The 20,515-nt window shown below is 35.3% G+C and overlaps 1 protein-coding gene across 1 annotated transcript in view; it reads right to left on the bottom strand.

The window, feature by feature from the left end:
- Positions 1–20,515, bottom strand: part of SCAPER (S-phase cyclin A associated protein in the ER) — a 459,896-nt gene that overhangs the window by 257,336 nt on the left and 182,045 nt on the right. The window contains 2 exon segments of the mRNA XM_029238862.1: positions 8,961–9,001; positions 9,004–9,099. Of these exon segments, the coding sequence (XP_029094695.1) occupies positions 8,961–9,001; positions 9,004–9,099 (137 nt within the window).

The following is a 20,515-nucleotide window of genomic DNA, read 5'->3' as shown; positions in this document are numbered from 1 at the left end:
TTTTGGATTTTTTGCTTTAAAAAAAATTTCTTTTCTTTCTTAATATTTTTTATTTTAATAACTTTATTATATTTCATCTTATTTTATTTTATTTCACTTTATCTTTTCTTTTTTGCTTCCTTCCCTCCTTCCTTCCTCCCTCCCTTTCTTTCTTTCTCCTTCTTTCTTTTTCTTTCTTTCTCTCTCTTTCTTTCTTTCTCTCTTTTCTTTCTTTCTACTTCTATTAATTCTTTCTTTCTACTTTTTCTCCCTTTATTTTCTAAGTCGTGTGGATGAAAGGCTCTTGGTGCTGCAGCCAGGAGTCAGTGCTCTGCCTCTGAGGTGGGAGAGCCAACTTCAGGACACTGGTCCACAAGAGACCTGCCAGCTCCACATAATATCAAACAGCGAAAATCTCCCAGAGATCTCCATCTCAACACCAGCACCCAGCTTCACTCAACGACCAGCAAGGTACAGTGCTGGACACCCTATGCCAAACAACTAGCAACACAGGAACACAACCCCACCCATTAGCAGAGAGGCTGCCTAATATCATAATAAGTCCACAGACACCCCAAAACACACCACCAGACGTGGACCTGCCCACCAGAAAGACAAGATCCACCCTCACTCACCAGAACCCAGGCACTAGCCCCCTCCACCAGGAAGCCTACACAACCCACTGAACCAAACTTAGCCACTGGGGACAGACACCAAGAACAAGACAGAACTACAAACCTGCAGCCTGCAAAAAGGAGACCCCAAACACAGTAAGATAAGCAAAATAAGAAGACAGAAAAACACACAGCAGATGAAGGAGCAAGGCAAAAACCCATCAGACCTAACAAATGAAGAGGAAATAGGCAGTCTACCTGAAAAAAAATTCAGAGTAATGATAGTAAAGATGATCCAAAATATTGGAAATAGAATAGAGAAAATGCAAGAAACATTTAACAAGGACCTAGAAGAACTAAAGAGGAAACAAACAATGATGAACAACACAATAAATGAAATTAAAAATACTCTAGATGGGACCAATAGCAGAATAACTGAGGCAGAAGAATGGATAAGTGACCTGGAAGATAAAATTGTGGAAAAAACGACTGCAGAGCAGAATAAAGAAAAAAGAATGCAAAGAACTGAGGACAGTCTCAGAGACCTCTGGGACAACATTAAGCGCACCAACATTCGAATTATAGGTGTTCCAGAAGAAGAAGAGAAAAAGAAAGGGACTGAGAAAATAATTGAAGAGATTATACTTGAAAACTTCCCTAATATGGGAAAGGAAATAGCTAATCAAGTCCAGGAAGCACAGAGAGTCCCATACAGGATAAACCAAGGAGAAATATGCCAAGACACATATTAATCAAACTGTCAAAAATTAAAAACAAAGAAAACATATTAAAAGCAGCAAGGAAAAAACAACAAATAACACACAAGGGAATCCATATAAGGTTAACAGCTGATCTTTCAGCAGAAACTCTGCAAGCCAGAAGGGATTGGCAGAACATATTTAAAGTGATGAAGGAGAAAAACCTGCAACCAAGATTACTCTACCCAGCAAGGATCTCATTCAGATTTGATAGAGAAATTAAAACCTTTACAGACAAACAAAAGCTAAGAGAATTCAGCACCACCAAACCACCTTTACAACAACTGCTAAAGGAACTTCTCTAGGCAAGAAACACAAGAGAAGGAAAAGACCTACAATAACGAACCCAAAACAATTAAGAAAATGGGAATAGGAACATACATATCGATAATTACCTTAAATGTAAATGGACTAAATGCTCCCACCAAAAGACACAGACTGGCTGAATGGATACAAAAACAAGACCCATATATATGCTGTCTACAAGAGACCCACTTCAGACCTAGAGACACATACAAACTGAAAGTAAGGGGATGGAAAAAGATATTCCATGCAAATGGAAACCAAAAGAAAGCTGGAGTAGCAATTCTTATATCAGACAAAATAGACTTCAAAATAAAGACTATTACAATAGACAAATAAGGACACTACATAACGATCAAGGGATCGATCCAAGAAGAAGATATAACAATTGTAAAGATTTATGCACCCAACATAGGCGCATCGCCTATGTACTAACAGCCATAAAAGGGGAAATTAACAGTAACACATTCATAGTAGGGGACTCTAACACCCCACTTTCACCAATGGACAGATCATTCAAAATGAAAACAAATAAGGAAACACAAGCTTTGAATGATACATTAAACAAGATGCACTTAATTGATATTTATAGGACATTCCATCCAAAAACAACAGAATACACATTTTTCTCAAGTAATCACGCAACATTCTCCAGGATAGATCATATCTTGGGTCACAAATCAAGTCTTGGTAAATTTAAGAAAACTGAAATTGTATCAAGTATCTTTTCAGACCACAGCGCTATGAGACTACATATCAATTACAGGAAAAGATCTGTAAAAAATACCAACACATGGAGGCTAAACAATACACTACTTAGTAACGAAGTGATCACTGAAGAAATCAAAGAGGAAATAAAAAAATACCTAGAAACAAATGACAATGGAGACACGACGACCCAAAACCTATGGGATGCAGCAAAAGCAGTTCTAAGAGGGAAGTTTATAGCAATACAATCCTACCTTAAGAAACAGGAAACATCTCGAATAAACAACCTAACCTTGCACCTAAAGAAATTAGAGAAGGAAGAACAAAAATACCCCAAAGTTAGCAGAAGGAAAGAAATCATAAAAATCAGATCAGAAATAAATGAAAAAGAAATGAAGGAAACGATAGCAAAGATCAATAAAACTAAAAGTGGTTCTTTGAAAGGATAAACAAAATTGATAAACCATTAGCCACACTCATCAAGAAAAAAAGGGAGAAGACTCAAATCAATAGAATTAGAAATGAAAAAGGAGAAGTAACAACTGACACTGCAGAAATACAAAAGATCATGAGAGATTACTACAAGCAACTCTATGCCAATAAAATGGACAACCTGGAAGAAATGGACAAATTCTTAGAAATGCACAACCTGCCAAGACTGAATCAGGAAGAAATAGAAAATATGAACAGACCAATCACAAGCACTGAAATTGAAACTGTGATTAAATAACTTGCAACAAAAAAAAGCCCAGGACCAGATAGCTTCACAGGCGAATTCTATCAAACATTTAGAGAAGAGCTAACACCTATCCTTCTCAAATTCTTCCAAAATATAGCAGAGGGAGGAACACTCCCAAACTCATTCTACGAGGCCACCATCACCTTGATACCAAAACCAGACAAGGATGTCACAAAGAAAGAAAACTACAGGCCAATATCACTGATGAACATAGATGCAAAGATCCTCAATAAAATACTAGCAAAAAGAATCCAACAGCACATTAAAAGGAGCATACACCATGATCAAGTGGGGTTTATTCCAGGAATGCAAGGATTCTTCAATATACGCAAATCAATCAATGTGATAAACCATATTAACAAATTGAAGGGGAAAAACCATATGATCATCTCAATAGATGCAGAGAAAGCTTTCGACAAAATTCAACACCGATGTATGATAAAAACCCTGCAGAAAGTAGGCATAGAGGGAACTTTCCTCACCATAATAAAGGCCATATATGACAAACCCACAGCCAACATCGTCCTCAATGGTGAAAAACTGAAAGCATTTCCACTAAGATCAGGAACAAGACAAGGTTGCCCACTCTCACCACTCTTATTCAACATAGTTTTGGAAGTTTTAGCCACATCAATCAGAAAAGAAAAGGAAATAAAAGGAATCCAAATCGAAAAGAAGTAAAGCTGTCACTGTTTGCAGATGACATGATACTATACATAGAGAATCCTAAATATGCTACCAGAAAACTACTAGAGCTAATCAATGAATTTGGTAAAGTAGCAGGGTACAAAATTAATACACAGAAATCTCTGGGATTGTTATACACTAATGATGAAAAATCTCAAAGTGAAATTAAGAAAGCACTCCCATTTACCATTGCAACAAAAAGAATAAAATATCTAGGAATATACCTACCTAAGGAGACAAAAGAACTGTATGCAGAAAATTATAAGACACTGATGAAAGAAATTAAAGATGATACAAATAGATGGAGAGATATACCATGTTCTTGGATTGGAAGAATCAACATTGTGAAAATGACTGTACTACCCAAAGCAATCTACAGATTCAATGCAATCCCTATCAAACTACCACTGGCATTTTTCACAGAAATAGAACAAAAAATTTCACAATTTGTATGGAAACACAAAAGACCCCGAATAGCCAAAGCAATCTTCAGAACGAAAAATGGAGCTGGAGGAATCAGGCTCCCTGACTTCAGACTATACTACAAAACTACAGTAATCAAGACAATATGGTACTGGCACTAAAACAGAAAGACAGATCAATGGAACAGGATAGAAATCCCAGAGATAAACCCACGCACATATGGTCACCTTATCTTTGATAAAGGAGGCAGGAATGTACAGTGGAGAAAGGACAGCCTCTTCAATAAGTGGTGCTGGGAAAACTGGACAGGTACATGTAAAAGTATGAGATTAGATCACTCCCTAACACCATACACAAAAATAAGCTCAAAATGGATTCAAGACCTAAATGTAAGGCCAGAAACTATCAAACTCTTAGAGGAAAACATAGGTAGAACACTCTATGACATAAATCACAGCAAGATCCTTTTTGACCCACCTCCTAGAGAAATGGAAAGAAAACCAAAAATAAACAAATGGGACCTAATGAAACTTCAAAGCTTTTGCACAGCAAAGGAAACCATAAACAAGACCAAAAGACAACCCTCAGAATGGGAGAAAATATTTGCAAATGAAGCAACTGACAAAGGATTAATCTCCAAAATTTATAAGTAGCTCATGCAGCTCAATAACAAAAAAACAAACAACCCATTCCAAAAATGGGCAGAAGACCTAAATAGACATTTCTCCAAAGAAGATATACAGACTGCCAACAAACACATGAAAGAATGCTCAACATCATTAATCATTAGAGAAATGTAAATCAAAACTACAATGAGATATCATCTCCCACCAGTCAGAATGCCCATCATCAAAAAATCTAGAAACAATAAACGGTAGAGAGGGTGTGGAGAAAAGGGAACACTCTTGCAGTGCTGGTGGGAATGTGAATTGGTACAGCCACTATGGAGAACAGTATGGAGGTTCCTTAAAAAACTGCAAATAGAACTACCATATGACCCAGCAATCCCACTACTGGGCATATACCCTGAGAAAACCATAATTCAAATAGAGTCATGTACCAAAATGCTCATTGCAGCGCTATTTACAATAGCCTGGAGATGGAAACAACCTAAGTGTCCATCATCGAATGAATGGATAAAGAAGATGTGGCACATATATACAATGGAATATTACTCAGCCTTAAAAAGAAACAAAATTGAGCTATTTGTAATGAGGTGGATAGACCTAGAGTCTGTCATACAGAGTGAAGTAAGTCTGAAAAAGAAAGACAAATACCGTATGCTAACACATATATATGGAATTTTAGGGAAAAAAAATGTCCTGAAGAACCTAGGGCTACGACAGGAATAAAGACACAGACCTACTAGACAATGGACTTGAGGATATGCGGAGGGGGAAGGGTAAGCTGTGACAAAGCGAGAGAGAGGCATGGACATATATACACCACCAAATGTAAGGTAGATAGCTAGTGGGAAGCAGCCGCATAGCACAGGGAGATTAACTTGGTGTTTTGTGACTGCCTGGAGGGGTGGGATAGGGAGGGTGGGAGGGAGGGAGACGCAAGAGGGAAGAGATGTGGGAACAAATCAGATATGTATAACTGATTCACTTTTTTATAAAACAGAAACTAACACACCATTGTAAAGCAATTATACTCCAATAAAGATGTTAAAAAAGAACATATTGATAAAATAGACTTCATCACAATTAAAAAACTTTTGCTTATTAAAAGCTATCATTAACAAAATGTATAGGCAAGCTCCAGATTCAGAAAAAAATTCACAAGACACATATCTGACAAAGAACGTGTAGCTAGAATATATAAACAACTCAAAAATAAAGTGACAACTTTTAACATGTGCAAAAACCTTCAACAGACACATCATAAAGGAAGATATGAATGGTTAAAAAGCACATGGAAAGATACTCAATACATATCATTAGTCACTAGGAAAATGCAAATTAGAATCACAATGAGATACCGCTATGCTCACACTGGAATTAGGTTAAAATTTTCAAAACTCACAATACCAAGTACTGACAAATTGTTGAGCAACTGGAACTCCCACAGTTTGCTGATGGGAGTGTAAAACAGTACAACCACTGTGGAAAACAGTGTGGTATTATACTTTTAAGTATTTACCCAAGAGAAATTAAAATGTGTATACACCCAAAGACTTGATAGGAGCTTAATTTACAAATGCCAAAAATTGGAAACCCAAATGTCTATCAACATATGAACAGATAAAAATTTGTGGGACATGCACACAATGGATATGTTCAGCAATGAAAAAGAACAAACTATATACATGCCACAACACAGATAAGTCTGAGAGACAGTATACAGTTGACCCTTGAACAACATGGCTTTTAACTATGTGGGTCTACTTATACATGGATTGTTTCCAATAGTAAATACTATAGTACTACACAATCCCAGGTTGGTTGAACCCATGGCTGTGGAAACATGGATACAGAGGAACTGCAGATACAGAGGACCAATAAGTTATATGTGGATTTTTTGACTGTATGGAGAGTCAGTGCCCCTAACCCTCTCATTGTTCAAGGATCAACTGTACTTAGTAAAAGAAGCCAGCCACAGAGGAATCTGATTTCATTTGTATGCATTCCTAGAACAGGAAAAACTAATCTATAATGATAGAAAGCAGATCAGTGGTTACCAAGCACCAGGAGTGGTGGAAGACTGACTGGAAAAGAGACACAAAGACACTCTGTGGAGTAATGGAAGTGTTCTAAACTTTGACAGGAGTATGGCTCACATGAGTATCTAGATTTGGCAAAACTAAACAATCTGTACATTAGAGATCTCTACTTTCACTTAAATAAATCATACTGCAATGAAAAAAAAAGTCTATAGATACAGATAAGTATGCATAAAAAGGATATATATGCCAAAATATTAGTACCAGAATTATAGTTTTTTTCCTATAACTTAAAGATTTTCTTTAATAAACTAGCATTATTACTATATATATTATATTAATATATATATATGTGTGTGTGTATATATATATATATATAAAACTATACTATACTTCCCTGAAGGACCTCACTGAAAAGGTGACATTTGAGCAAAGACCTGAAGGAGGTAAGGGAGCTAAGCTCTATAGATAGAAGTAGGAAGAGCCATCCAGGAAGAGGAAAACTGAAGTACTGAAGTTTAAAAGCCCTGAGGTTTTGAGAAGAGAAGTGACGTGATCTGACATTTTAACAGGTTCACTTTGGCTAGCGTGTTTGGAATAGACAGTAAGGAGCCAAGGATAGAAACAAAGAAACTAGTCAGAGGAGTACAGCAATAATCCAGGTGAGATATGATGGAGGCTTGGTTGAAGGAGGAAGTAGTGATGCTAGAGAAAGACAGTCAAATTCTGAATGTATTTTAAAGCAAAGCTAACATTATTTGCAGTTAGATTGGATGAGTAGTGTGGGAGAAAGAAAAAGGTCAAGGACAACTTCAAGGGTTTTGGCATACACAACTAGAACAGAGCACCTGGTCATTACGATAGGGAAGACTATGGGACAAGAACGGGTTTTTTTTCGGGAGGGGTGTTGCAGAGAAGAAAGCAGCAGCTTGTTGTTTGGACATACTAAGTTTGAGTAAAACTGAAGATATATAAAATTGGTAGCCATCAGCAAATGGAGAATATTTAAAGCCACAGAACTGGGTCAACTAGCCAAGGGAATGTGTACACAGAGGAAAAAAAAGAGAGGTCCAAAGAATGGACTCTACAGCATTTCAGGACCTCAGCAAGTTCTTAGCACAAACTAGAAATGAAGGTCAGTAATACCCTGAAGTATATACTGCAAAACTAGTTTTAGAAACTTGGAGGAACTTCAAAAAATATAATCAAAGAAGCCTTTTCTATTTTTTGCCTGAATGAGTACTCTCAAGTTTTCACTGATTCTATAAGATGAAATGACACCTTTTTAAATTACAATCTGAAATTGGAAACTATAGAGAGATAACTCCTGTTCACCATTATTCTAGACCTGTATTTCTGTAATCCCATGGGTGAAGCTTCTCTATCTTTCAAACCATTTGGGAATAAGGGTATAACAACATATTCAGACTACCTTCCTTCAAATAGCAGAGAACTATCTTCTAAGGAGGAACGACATTTGTGTCCTCGAACAAGACTCATCAATCAGATGATGCTCAAAGCTTGTGAGGTAATGGTATTCTACACAGCTGTCTGATCCTCAGATATCACTTTGGAGGCAGATGAGAAACTACAGATCTGACAACTCACTTTCCATCTCAAGATATTTCTTGAACTTTTTCTTGTTGTGACAGGCTACCAAATTGATTAAACCTAGTCATGGTATTTGACACTACAGCCAGCAGACTTCTATTTGTTGATTGCTATTGATTTTCTTTGATACTTCATTTAAAAATCAATAGTTGGAAAGAAAAATAGGCTTGGTTTACACATACTTAAACATACTGTTGTATGCTGAAGGAGGCACAAGTTTGGCAGGGCTTTGGCATCCAATTATAAGAAGAGCTCTTAACAGGTGAAAGCAAGGGCTTCAGATCGATATGCAGTTTTCTTTCTTAATCAAAGAAAGTGGCTATAAATTAGGCTCATCAGTGTTATTTTCAAGGCTTTCTTGAAGCAAACAAGTTTAAACTTTTTTGGCGGGGAGACAGGGTCTTCCTTGGATTTACATTAAAAAAGATACATCACTAAGAGTTTTTCTTTGTTTTTAAGGAAATTTTTAGTACCTGAAGTTCATCCGGGCTTTTATCTTTTTGGCTTTTTTTTTTTGTTTTTTTGCCGCTCTTCTCCATCTTTCAAAGGCTCTGGTGGAGCTGCACTTTCAACCACAATGTCAATAATATACTTCTTTAAGGAAAGGTGCTCCTGCAAGATAAATAAATGAAATAATGGTGATGATGATTAAGAAATAACATAGCATTGATACAGACTACAGTGAGTATGAAAGAATATATAGATGAAAGTAAAAGTAATCTCTATGAAATACTGGTTTCAAAAATTGCTTGGGGAAAAACTGAAGAAACTGTTTTACTTGAGATTTTCATTGACTCACCAAACCTTTGCTGCACATCAATTGCGCTAAATGCTAAGGATACAGCGACATATCCCTGTGCCTTGCAACCCTACACTGCAGTAGGAGAGGTAAAATATGTACACAAATGTATAATACCAAACTTGAGAGTTAAGAGTGTGCTATAGGAGCTCAAAAGGGGAAACAAGATCACTGTTCACTCAGGGTAAAGAGGAAAGATTTTAAGAAGGAAGCACCACGTCTGCTATCCCTTGATTGAATTTGAACATATGGATATTGGGGATGTGTGTATTTGTTTGGGCTGGTGGTTGGTAAAGGTGGCAGGAAGGAGAAAGGAAAAGGGCATCTCAGAAAACAGGCAGAGATGAGAAAGTGGAAGGTGGTTACTGGCAGCAGAAGTTGGCCCCAGTGCCCTCCTTAGCCATCTTGGATTTTGCGGCTCATCACCGTAATCACTCCCTTGCATGTACACAACTCGCTTGCCCCTCTGTTCTTCTTTCATACTTGCATGGAAAAATCCTAACCCTAAATCCAACTCTTTCCCTACTGTGTACCCATAACTGAGCAGATTAATATGGCTATAATTACAAACCATGTTGACTACTCTAACTTTAAATTTATGACATTACACCTCAAATGGGCTCCAGTATTGCCAGGCAATCAAGCAACCTTAGTCTACCCACATTCTCCTTCCTAGAAATTATTTTAGACCCTCTCCTTAAATTTCCAACACCATTAGCACTGTAGATCACTTCTTCCTCCCTGACACTCCTTCTTCACTAGGTTACTAGACATCACATTGTCCTCCTAACTCCAGCTGTACCTTCTACGTTTTCCTTGCTAGATCCTTTTCCTCTTCTTGACTGGTAAATGTTAAACATCTCAGACCTATCTTCAGATCCTCCCTCTTCTCTATTCAAACTTATCCATCAAGTGCAGTGACTTGAAACATTATTCACACAGGCAATTCCCAAATTTTTATCCCTAGTCCAGACCTCTCCCCTGAACTCCATTCCTATATCAAACTGTCTCCTGAAAATCTCCACTTAAGTAGAATATTTCCACCATAAGCATTTCCAAAATAATATTCTACAACAAAACTCTTACGCTCCCAATATAAATTGCTCTTAGAGTGTTCAGTAAATGGTCCCACTATTTGTACAATTGCTCACATCTAATACACTAGTAACTCCTATCAGCTCTACTTTCAAATATACCCATATTAATCCCAATCCAACCACTTCTCCCCACCACCATCACCTAGTCTAAGGCATCATCAGCTCTCATCCATATTATCGCAATAGCCTCTTAAATGTTCTTGCAGCTTCTATGATCTCCAAATCCTTCCTTTACAAAATCAGCGACTTTTAAAAATATAAATCACATCATATCATTCCTCTTATCAAAATCTTGAGTTCTCATCACATTTAGGGTCAAATCCAAAGTCCTTACCATGGCCTACTAAGCCCCCACATCATCAACCTCTCTCACCTCATCTTACACTACTCTCTCCTTTGTTCACTCCTTTCTATCCACAGTGGAGCGGATGCTGTTGTTCCCCACATTCATCAGGAATGGTACTGCGTCAGGACTCTTGTTTCCTTAGCCAAGAATATTCTTCTCCAAGTACTTGCATAGTCTCAGGTAAAATGAACACCCAATCTTAAGTAACACCTTCTATTATTTGCCATCTTCTTATTTTGTTTATTTTCCTTCATAGGACTTGTCTAATATTAGTGCCTAACATCAATATTCATTTGCAATCTCCTGCACTAGAATATAAGTTTCATGAGGGCACTGACTTCGTTTTGCTCAGTGATGTTTCAGTGTCTGGTGCTGTGCTTGGCATATGGTAGGCACTCAATAAGTAAATGTTAAATGAATGATGAGAAGAGGATGAGGTAATAAGATCTAAAATAGTATTTGTGGTCAAATGAATGAAGGTGGTCAAAATGTACAAACTTCCAGTTATAAGATAAATAAATCATGGGAATGTAATGTACAACATAGTGACTATAGTTCACAATACTGTATTGTATATTTGAAAGTTGCTAAGAGAATAGATCCTGAAAGTTCTCATCACAAGAAAAAAAAATGTTAACTATGTGTGGTGATAGACTTTAACTAAACTTATATGGTAAGTAAGTTTACATTTCATACACTATATATATCAAACATTATGTGGTACACCTAAAACTAACACAAATGTTCTGCCAATTATATCTCAATTAAAAAAAGACAAAAATAGTATTTATGAGGGTTTATTCTACAACATATATTGAGGTAAGTACTTTACATATGATCATTTAGTCCTTTATACTAAAAGGTATATATTGTTATTATTCCCATCTTAACTATGAGGAAACAAACACAGAATCAAATAACTTTTCTGAAGTTAAAAGGTCAAGATCATGACTAAGCAGCTTTGGAGGTAGTAGTGCTAGGGCCTAAGTTTAAACCCAGACAGTATGATTATGGAGTCTGTATTCTTGACTAGTACCTTACATATATGGCTGGAAAATAAGTTTGAGTCATAGAGTTGTGCTCATTATGAAAATTTTATGCTTAGTGAAGTCAGAGAAAGACAAATCTTTTATGTTCTCTCTTATATGTGGAATCCAAAAAATAAAACAAGTGGACATAACAAAACAGAAACAGACTCACAGTCACAGAGAACAAACTAGTGGTTACCACTGGGGCGAGGGATGGGGAGGGACAAGACAATGGAAGGGGATTAAGAGGTACAAGCTACTAGTTATGAAATAAATAAGATAAAAGGATGTAGTGTACAGCACAGGGGATATAAATATATATGTTATATAATATATAACTGTAAATGGAGTATAATCTATGTAAATATTGAATCACTGTGTTGTACAACTGATAAAAAGAAACTTTTCAATTCATAAACCTACCAAAAAAGCAAAACAGAAACGCCACAACCAAAGGCAGAAAATATTCTCTCAAATGCAGAAGCAATTATTTTCTTTAATCATTTATTAAATACTTACTGTGACCAGCAAAGGGCCAAAGTGCATACATTATTTCCTAAAATCTTCACAACCCCATAGAACAGGTGGCAATATGTTTACATTTTACAGATATTTCACAAAGGCTCAAAGAGGTTCAATATTATGTCCATGATCACAAAACTCAAGTTCAAAACCACAACTGGCTGACTTCACAAGACCAACCTTTTTTACTACTCCACATTCCCTCCCGCTACACTGCTCATGTGGGCTGAGTCTCTGACATCTAATTTCTATCACTGCGTTAAGGAAAGGAAATCTTCCAAATGACATCTTCAATTTTGTGAAAAGTTCAATTATACTATTTTCAGTTGTACATAAATGTTATTTACATATCTAATAGAATCCATTAAGTATTAATAGGATCCTTATTATGAAAATGCAGACATTATATAGAAAAATTTGGATTCTATACAGAACAAAAAAATTGCATCTTTTAAAAAGACATTACATTAACATACACATTCACACATACAACACACATCATGCCCTCAAATTTAAGTTAATTTTTTAAAAACCTCAAAACTAAAAACAAATGAGAATATATATTTTTGTTTAACTTTTTTCTTAATACAAAATCAACATGTTAATTATAGAAAATATGAATAAAACTAAGAAATAAAAATCTCCTATAATCTTAACACCTAAAAATAATTATTTGAGTATATCATCCAGACATTTTTATTCATATATATTTTTATTAAAATGAGCATACCTTTTATATTTTATAATCTGCTTTTTAAATTTAATATTGCAAATATATTCATACCATTAAATAATGTTCTAGAACATAATCTACTGATTATAGCAGTACACCTAATTTTACTAAATGCTTTTTTGTTAGATATTTGGATTTATTTTATTTATTCAATATAATAAATACCAGGGCAATAAATACTCCTATAGTTAAAATTTTAAACACAGAGTATATTATTCCTTTATGATCAAATCATAGAACTGAAATTCCTGGGTTACAGATTACACATATTTTTAAGGCTTCTCATATGTATTCCGAAACAACCAAAATGAGAATTAAGTCCCCACAAGTGATTTGCTAGTATCTAGTGTTTCTGTTTTCTTTTGTCTTTTTTTTTTTTTGTAAATATGTCAATTTGTTAGCTGAAAAAGTGATATTAGTATGCTTAACCATTTGTTTGTATTTTGTCTTCTGTGACTTAAAATGTGTCTTTTGTCTGGCTTTCTATAGACACATTTCAAGGTTTTATAGATTTGCTTCTGGTGGTTTGCATTATGTTTTCACTTTTTGTAAGAAAGAGACCGCCTTTTGATGATAAAAGAAATGCATTGTTGGGTGTGACACAGGATGATTAATAGTTATTTTTCCATTAAAACCATGAAGACTATACAGGAAGAAGGTTTTGAGATGGTTTCTGAAGATGGAGAGAATGTACAAAGAAGGTTTTTCACACTGAGAAGTGGTTGAGAAAATTATGGTATATTTCTATGATGAAGTATTAGTCATTAAAACACTTAGGAGATTTCTGAGAAAATGAAGGCAGTGGTAGCAATGTTTAAGATCCTCTTGGAATCATCATATAAATCAGAAAGAAAGATTAGATAGCAAAAACAAAACCCACAGAAAATATTTACAACAAAGTAAGTGACAAGGTATCCCCACAGCCTCCAAATAGAACAGGGTGAGGACAAACTACCAATAGGTCAGCTGTGTTTCAGTGCCTTTGAAGGAGAAATCAGAGGGAAACAACAAGAGTGAATAATGAACTTGAGAACAGAACTCTAAAAGGAACTGTTTTTCACTGGAGAGTTCAATAGGCCAATTTGCGAACAGCATCTAAAACTGAGAGAGGTTTCCCACTCAAATGGCAGGTGAGTAAAAGGTGCCTGCATTAAGAAGGTCTGAACAGTGTGGTGAAGGCTAGGCCCTGTGAACTCTTGAAACTGAGCCGAGGAGAAACTGTTAAAAAAGGAACTTAATTAAGCCAACTAGGGATAATTGAGACAAAGGGGGGAAAAGCCTCGATAAAAGCAGAGCAGGGAAACAGAATCAAGAAATTTTAGAAAGCAAGTCACTATATTTTGCACAAAAACAATAGAAGAGGGAGCTCTAAGAAGTTAGAATAGGTACCTTGAGTCACAACTCATTATAAAAGTCTTATAAAACCAGTTCCACATAAAAATAAGCAATACAAAAGTATCAAGGTCAAATGTCAAACTTATTAAAAGAAAAAGAAAATAAGTAGAATAGCAACACTACAACAATGAAAACACACCAAAAAAATGCACAGAAAAGATAAAAATGCAACCTTCTATTTCAAAATAAATTAAAACAAATACAGAAAATGTTCTGACACAAATCGCCATCCTAAGCACCTCAGCATTTAGGTCACAGAACTCAATGAAGACTGCAAAAGAAAATAAATCATTTAAGAAATGAAGATAAAACAGATGACAAAAGATGAATAAACACAACAAATAATGCCTCAGACAACTAAAAGATAAAAGGTAGAAAAATACTTAAAGCAAAAGAAATAAAAATTATTTGAGAGTAAGTGGAAATACAGAAGATAGGGAAAGATGCAGCAAACTGAACAGGAGTGCCTGAAAAAGAAAATCAAACCAAGGGAACAAATCAAATATTAAAAACTATAATTCAAGAAAACTTTCCTGAAAAAGAATATAATTAAATATTGAAAGAGTACACCACATATCTGAAAATATTGACCCAGAGTGGCTAATACCAAGACATATTGTATTACAATTTCTAAAAATATAATTTATGAAAAAAATTAGATTATCATCAGCCCTTTTGACAGCAATATTTTATGCCAGAAGAAAATGAAGTACAGTAGTACCCCCTTATCCTCGGTTTCACTTTCTGTGGTTTCAGTTACCTGTGGTCACCAGGGTCTGAAAATATTAAATGGAAAATTCCAGAAATAAACAATTCATAAGTTTAAAATTGTGTATTGTTCTGAGTAGTGTGATGAAGTCTCACACCAATCTGCTACATGGCCTGGATGTAAATCTTCCTTTGTCCAGTGTTTCCATGCTGCACCTACCCGTTAGTCACTTAGTAGCCATCTAGGTTATCAGATGGATTGTGGTACAGCAGTGCTTGTTTTTAAGTAACGCTATTTTACTTAATAATGGTCCCAAAGCACAGGAGTAGTGATACTGGCAATTCAGATATTCTCTTACTTGCCTAATTTATAAATTAAACTTTATCACAGGTATTTATGTATAGAAAAAAACAATACAGCTGACCCTTGAAAAACATGGGGGTTAGTGATGCTAATTCCCACACAGTCAAAAATCTGCATGTAATCTTACAGGTGGCCTTCCATGTTCGCAGATTCAACCAACCACAGATCATTTTATTGAAAATAATCCATGTATAAGTGGACTCGCATAGCTCAAACCCGTGTTGTTCAAGGATTAACTGTATATATAGTATTTGGTACTATCCATGGTTTTAGGCATCCACTAGGGTCTTGGAACATATCCTCCAAGGATGAGAGGGGACTACTGTAATGTATTTAGTATTTTTTAAAGAAAGAAATGTGAGCTAAGGATTTTATATCCAGCAAAACCAACTTTCAAGTATGAAAAGCACAGATAAACTGTTATCAACATTTAAAAAAACCTCAGAGAATATTATTCTCATGAGACCTTCCTGAAGAATCTACTACAGAACAAGCCTCAGAAAACCAACAAGACTAGAGAGACACAGACATAAGACTCGTGGTAAACATTACACGTACACTTACAGAACTAAGACTACACTAGTGATTAAAAGTTAAAGAAATATAGCTATATAATGGCTATATGTCAGACTTTTGACAGAATTACTAATAAAAAAAGATGAGGAGAATGGGGAAAACATGAAAAGAATTTTAAACTGTTCTCAGTAATTAACATTGGTGGTGGGATTATTAGTAATGTCATTCTAAGACTGCTGTGTGTGTAATGTGGGATGAAGTAAAGGAGATTATGGGTATTATAATTCTATCATTCCCTGTGTCCTTTATATCCTGAATGCTTGGTATGGAAGAAAAGAGATACAGATACAATATGGAGAAGGTTAAATAAAACCCATGTAGTCCTAAATTTGAATTGTAAGAGTTCATGAGTCCATCGTCATTTAATAAATAATAAACATATATGCACACACGTATATGAGCTTGTATGTAACATACTCACACACATATCACATACATTTTATTTCTTTATTCTGTAATTCTGTTCACAGTGATCCACCCAGTAGCAATGACCATCCCTTCTTCTGCTCTTAAAATACCCTTTCTCAGTAAAAGTAATTAGGGCTTCTTAATGAAATAGTTAATCATAAACTAAATGTCTTGCCATACCAAGTGGCAAGGTAACTAACAAATTCAACTAGGCTCATGTCAAAAGAACTTGAGAGCAAACTTTAAGAGGCTCCCACTGACCAAAAGATAGCATAATTTGAGCTTTAAAAAAAGGAAATTTTCCAATGACTGAAACCCATCAAAAGTGTTTAATTACAGAGTTTATAATGATATACATTTTAAAAACTAATTGTGGACACAGTTGAAGGATAATAGGAAACCAACTCATTATACTGAAAACAGGTAAATAATCAAAATTTTAACCTGCCACTTGATAACCAAATAGTAGATGAGGGAAAGCATCTCCTTATAAATGTATTCCAAATAATAAATGCAAATGAAATGTATAATTAGAATATCCCCATATTCATGAATTAATGGATTTAAGTATCCATTAATCAAAACCCAAGAGCATCAACAGCTAATATGTCAACATCACAAAAAGAAAGACAATCAGACATTAAGTTCATCCTGATGAAAGAACTCAGCACCAAATACAGTTTTTCCAAATGGGTTGAACCTTAGCTTGATCAAGCCTCTAGATCCGCCTGCCCATGAGCAGGCAATAGAGACTACAGAGGAACATACTGCATTGCAGCAGGCTGCACAGTAACAAAGCTTTAGCAAGTCACACAATTCTTCAGCTAGGAACTGAATTTCCCAGTCCCTCTTATAGCTAGTGGTAGCCATGTGACTGAATTCTCATCAATGGACTATGAATGCATGTTCAGTGTTTGAAGACCATTCACTTTCTTCCCCTTCTGCAAACTGGAACACAAAAGGGCCTATAACACAGCTCTGACTCTGAAGGGGAGGGCATATCTTAGGGGATAATAGAGACAGAAGATGGATCTCTGAAAAACAACATGGCATAAAGCCTTGGGAGTGCTTACCTCAGGACTGACCACTTGGGATTGCTTACCTCAGGACTTTATTGTGAGAAATAAACTTCTATGTTCTTAAAATCACTGTATTTTTGTCACTATTACAGCAGATTAGTCTTTTCCCTAATTAATGCAATTATGTACAAAATTTTATAATAATTATATATATCTTTGCATTTTTATATGTGTATACGTATGTGCATAGAATGACTATAAGAAAATAAGGCAATCGTAGGGAGGCTCAAGAGGGAGGGGATGTGGGGACATGTGTATGTATATGGCTGATTTGCTCTGTTGTGCAACAGAAATTAACACAGTATTGTGAAGCAATTATACTCCAATAAAGACCTATTAAAAAAAAAGGTGGAAAATTACTAAAAGTTGTCACTAGATGATTGTGATAGATTTTTAATTCTCTCATTTATAATAAGCATGTATAAATAGAAGGTAAATCATTTTAAAATAGCTCTTATGAGATGAAACCTGGAATTGACTTCAAAAGAGTATTTGTGGAAAGTGAATGGAACGTCAATAAGACAGGATAACTTTATCATTGTTACAGCTGAGTGATGATTACATGGAGGCTTGTCGTATTATTCTGACTACTATTATAAATGTTTTAAATTCTCCACAATAATCAGTTTAGAAAATCTTGTAACAAGAAATAATTTGTACACATGCATCTTAAAATTCTATGTTTGTCTTTCCAAAAGGAGTAAATGAAATCACAATATTCCTATCTCTCAAGCATCTAAGAACTGGACTTAAAATGAAATTTACATGTTTGTGCACTATTCAAGTGCTAAAAGTGTGTACTCCAAGTTTGAAATCTATAGTAAGGACAGAAGGAGACAATATCCTGCAGAAAATAATCCTTAATGACATTCTTTCTTAAAACCCCAAAGAACTGCCTAAGGTAAGAAAAATACAGCAGTCTCATCTCCTTTTACCCGAAATGTTGCTTGCTTCAAGTTTTCTATAGTTCTGGCCATCCAAAAATAGAGGTTTTCAAAGATTGATATTCCTGCCTCCATTCTATATGAACAACCAGAGTTTCACAGCCCAGTCTACTTAATAATTAATAAATGTTCAGTTAAAAAAAAAAAGAAACTGTAAGTAATTTACTTCTGTAACAATACTACTCTATAAATATATTCACACTGCAGTGAGAGCTACAACAAAATATCAGCAGTAGGGAATTGATTACATAAATTATGGTACATGAATTAATATGATCCTATACAGATTTGATTAGTTTCAAACAACAGTAATGATATTAAAAACATTCAGTGTATAATGGTAAATAAAAATTCAGTAGATGCAAAAATCCTCAACAAAATACTAGCAAACAGAATCCAACAACACATTAAAAGGATCATATACCATGACCAAGTGGGATTTATCCCAGGGATGCAAGGATTCTTCAATATACGCAAATCAATCAATGTGATACACCATATTAACAAACTGAAGAATAAAAACCATATGATCATCTCAATAGATGCAGAAAAAGATTTTGACAAAATTCAACACCAATTTGTGATTAAAAACTCTCCAGAACGTGGGCACAGAGGGAACCTACTTCAACATAATAAAGGCCATATACGACAAACCCACAGCAAACATCATTCTCAATGGTGAAAAACTGAAAGCATTTCCTCTAAGGTCAGGAACAAGACAAGGATGTCCACTCTTGCCCCTATTATTCAACATAGTTTTGGAAGTCCTAGCCACAGCAATCAGAGAAGAAAAAGAAATAAAAGGAATACAAATTGGAAACGAAGAAGTAAAACCATCACTGTTTGCAGATGACATGATACTATACAGAGAGAATCCTAAAGATGCCACCAGAAAACAACTACAGCTAATCAATGAATTTGGTAAAGTTGCAGGATACAAAATAAATGCACAGAAGTCTCTTGCATTCCTATACACTAATGATGAAAAATCTGAAAGAGAAATTAAGGAAACACTCCCATTTACCACTGCAACAAAAAGAATAAAATACCTAGGAATAAACCTACCTAGGGAGACAAAAGACCTGTATGCAGAAAACTATAAGACACTGAAGAAAAAAATTAAAGATGATACCAACAGATGGAGAGATAGACAATGTTCTTGGATTGGAAGAATCAACATTGTGAAAATGACTATACTACCCAAAGCAATCTACAGATTCAATGCAATCCCTATCAAATTACCAATGGCATTTTTTACGGAGCTAGAACAAAAAATCTTAAAATTTGTATGGAGACACAAAAGACCCCGAACAGCCAAAGCAGTCTTGAGGGAAAACAACAGAGCTGGAGGAATCAGGCTCCCTGACTTCAGACTATACTATAAAGCTACAGTAATCAAGACAATATGGTACTGGCACTAAAACAGAAAGACAGATCAATGGAACAGGATAGAAATCCCAGAGATAAACCCACACACCTATGGTCAACTAATCTATGACAAAGGAGGCAAGGATATACAATGGAGAAAAGACAGTCTCTTCAATAAATGGTGCTGGGAAAACTGGACAGCTACATGTAAAAGAATGAAATTAGAACACTCCCTAACACCATACACAAAAATAAACTCAAAATGGATTAGAGACATAAATATAATACTGGACGCTATAAAACTCTTAGAGGAAAACATAGGGAGAACACTCTGACATAAATCACAGCAAGAGCTTTTTTGATCCACCTCCTAGAGTAATGGAAATAAAAACAAAAATAAACAAATGGGACCTAATGAAACTTCAAAGCTTTTGCACAGCAAAGGAAACCATAAACAAGACGAAAAGACAACCCTCAGAATGGGAGAAAATATTTGCAAACGAATCAACGGACAAAGGATTAATCTCCAAAATATATAAACAGCTCATGCAGCTCAATATTAAAGAAACAAACAACCCAATCCAAAAATGGGCAGAAGACCTAAATAGATATTTCTCCAAAGAAGGCATACAGATGGCCAAGAAGCACATGAAAAGCAGCT

The sequence above is a fragment of the Monodon monoceros genome, unplaced genomic scaffold, assembly GCF_005190385.1.
Source record: "Monodon monoceros isolate NGI ecotype Baffin Bay Population unplaced genomic scaffold, NGI_Narwhal_1 Super_Scaffold_21, whole genome shotgun sequence".
NCBI classification, from domain to species: domain Eukaryota; kingdom Metazoa; phylum Chordata; class Mammalia; order Artiodactyla; family Monodontidae; genus Monodon; species Monodon monoceros.
The sequence above is the reverse complement of the archived record's forward strand: the minus strand, read 5'-3'. Positions and strand labels throughout refer to the sequence as shown.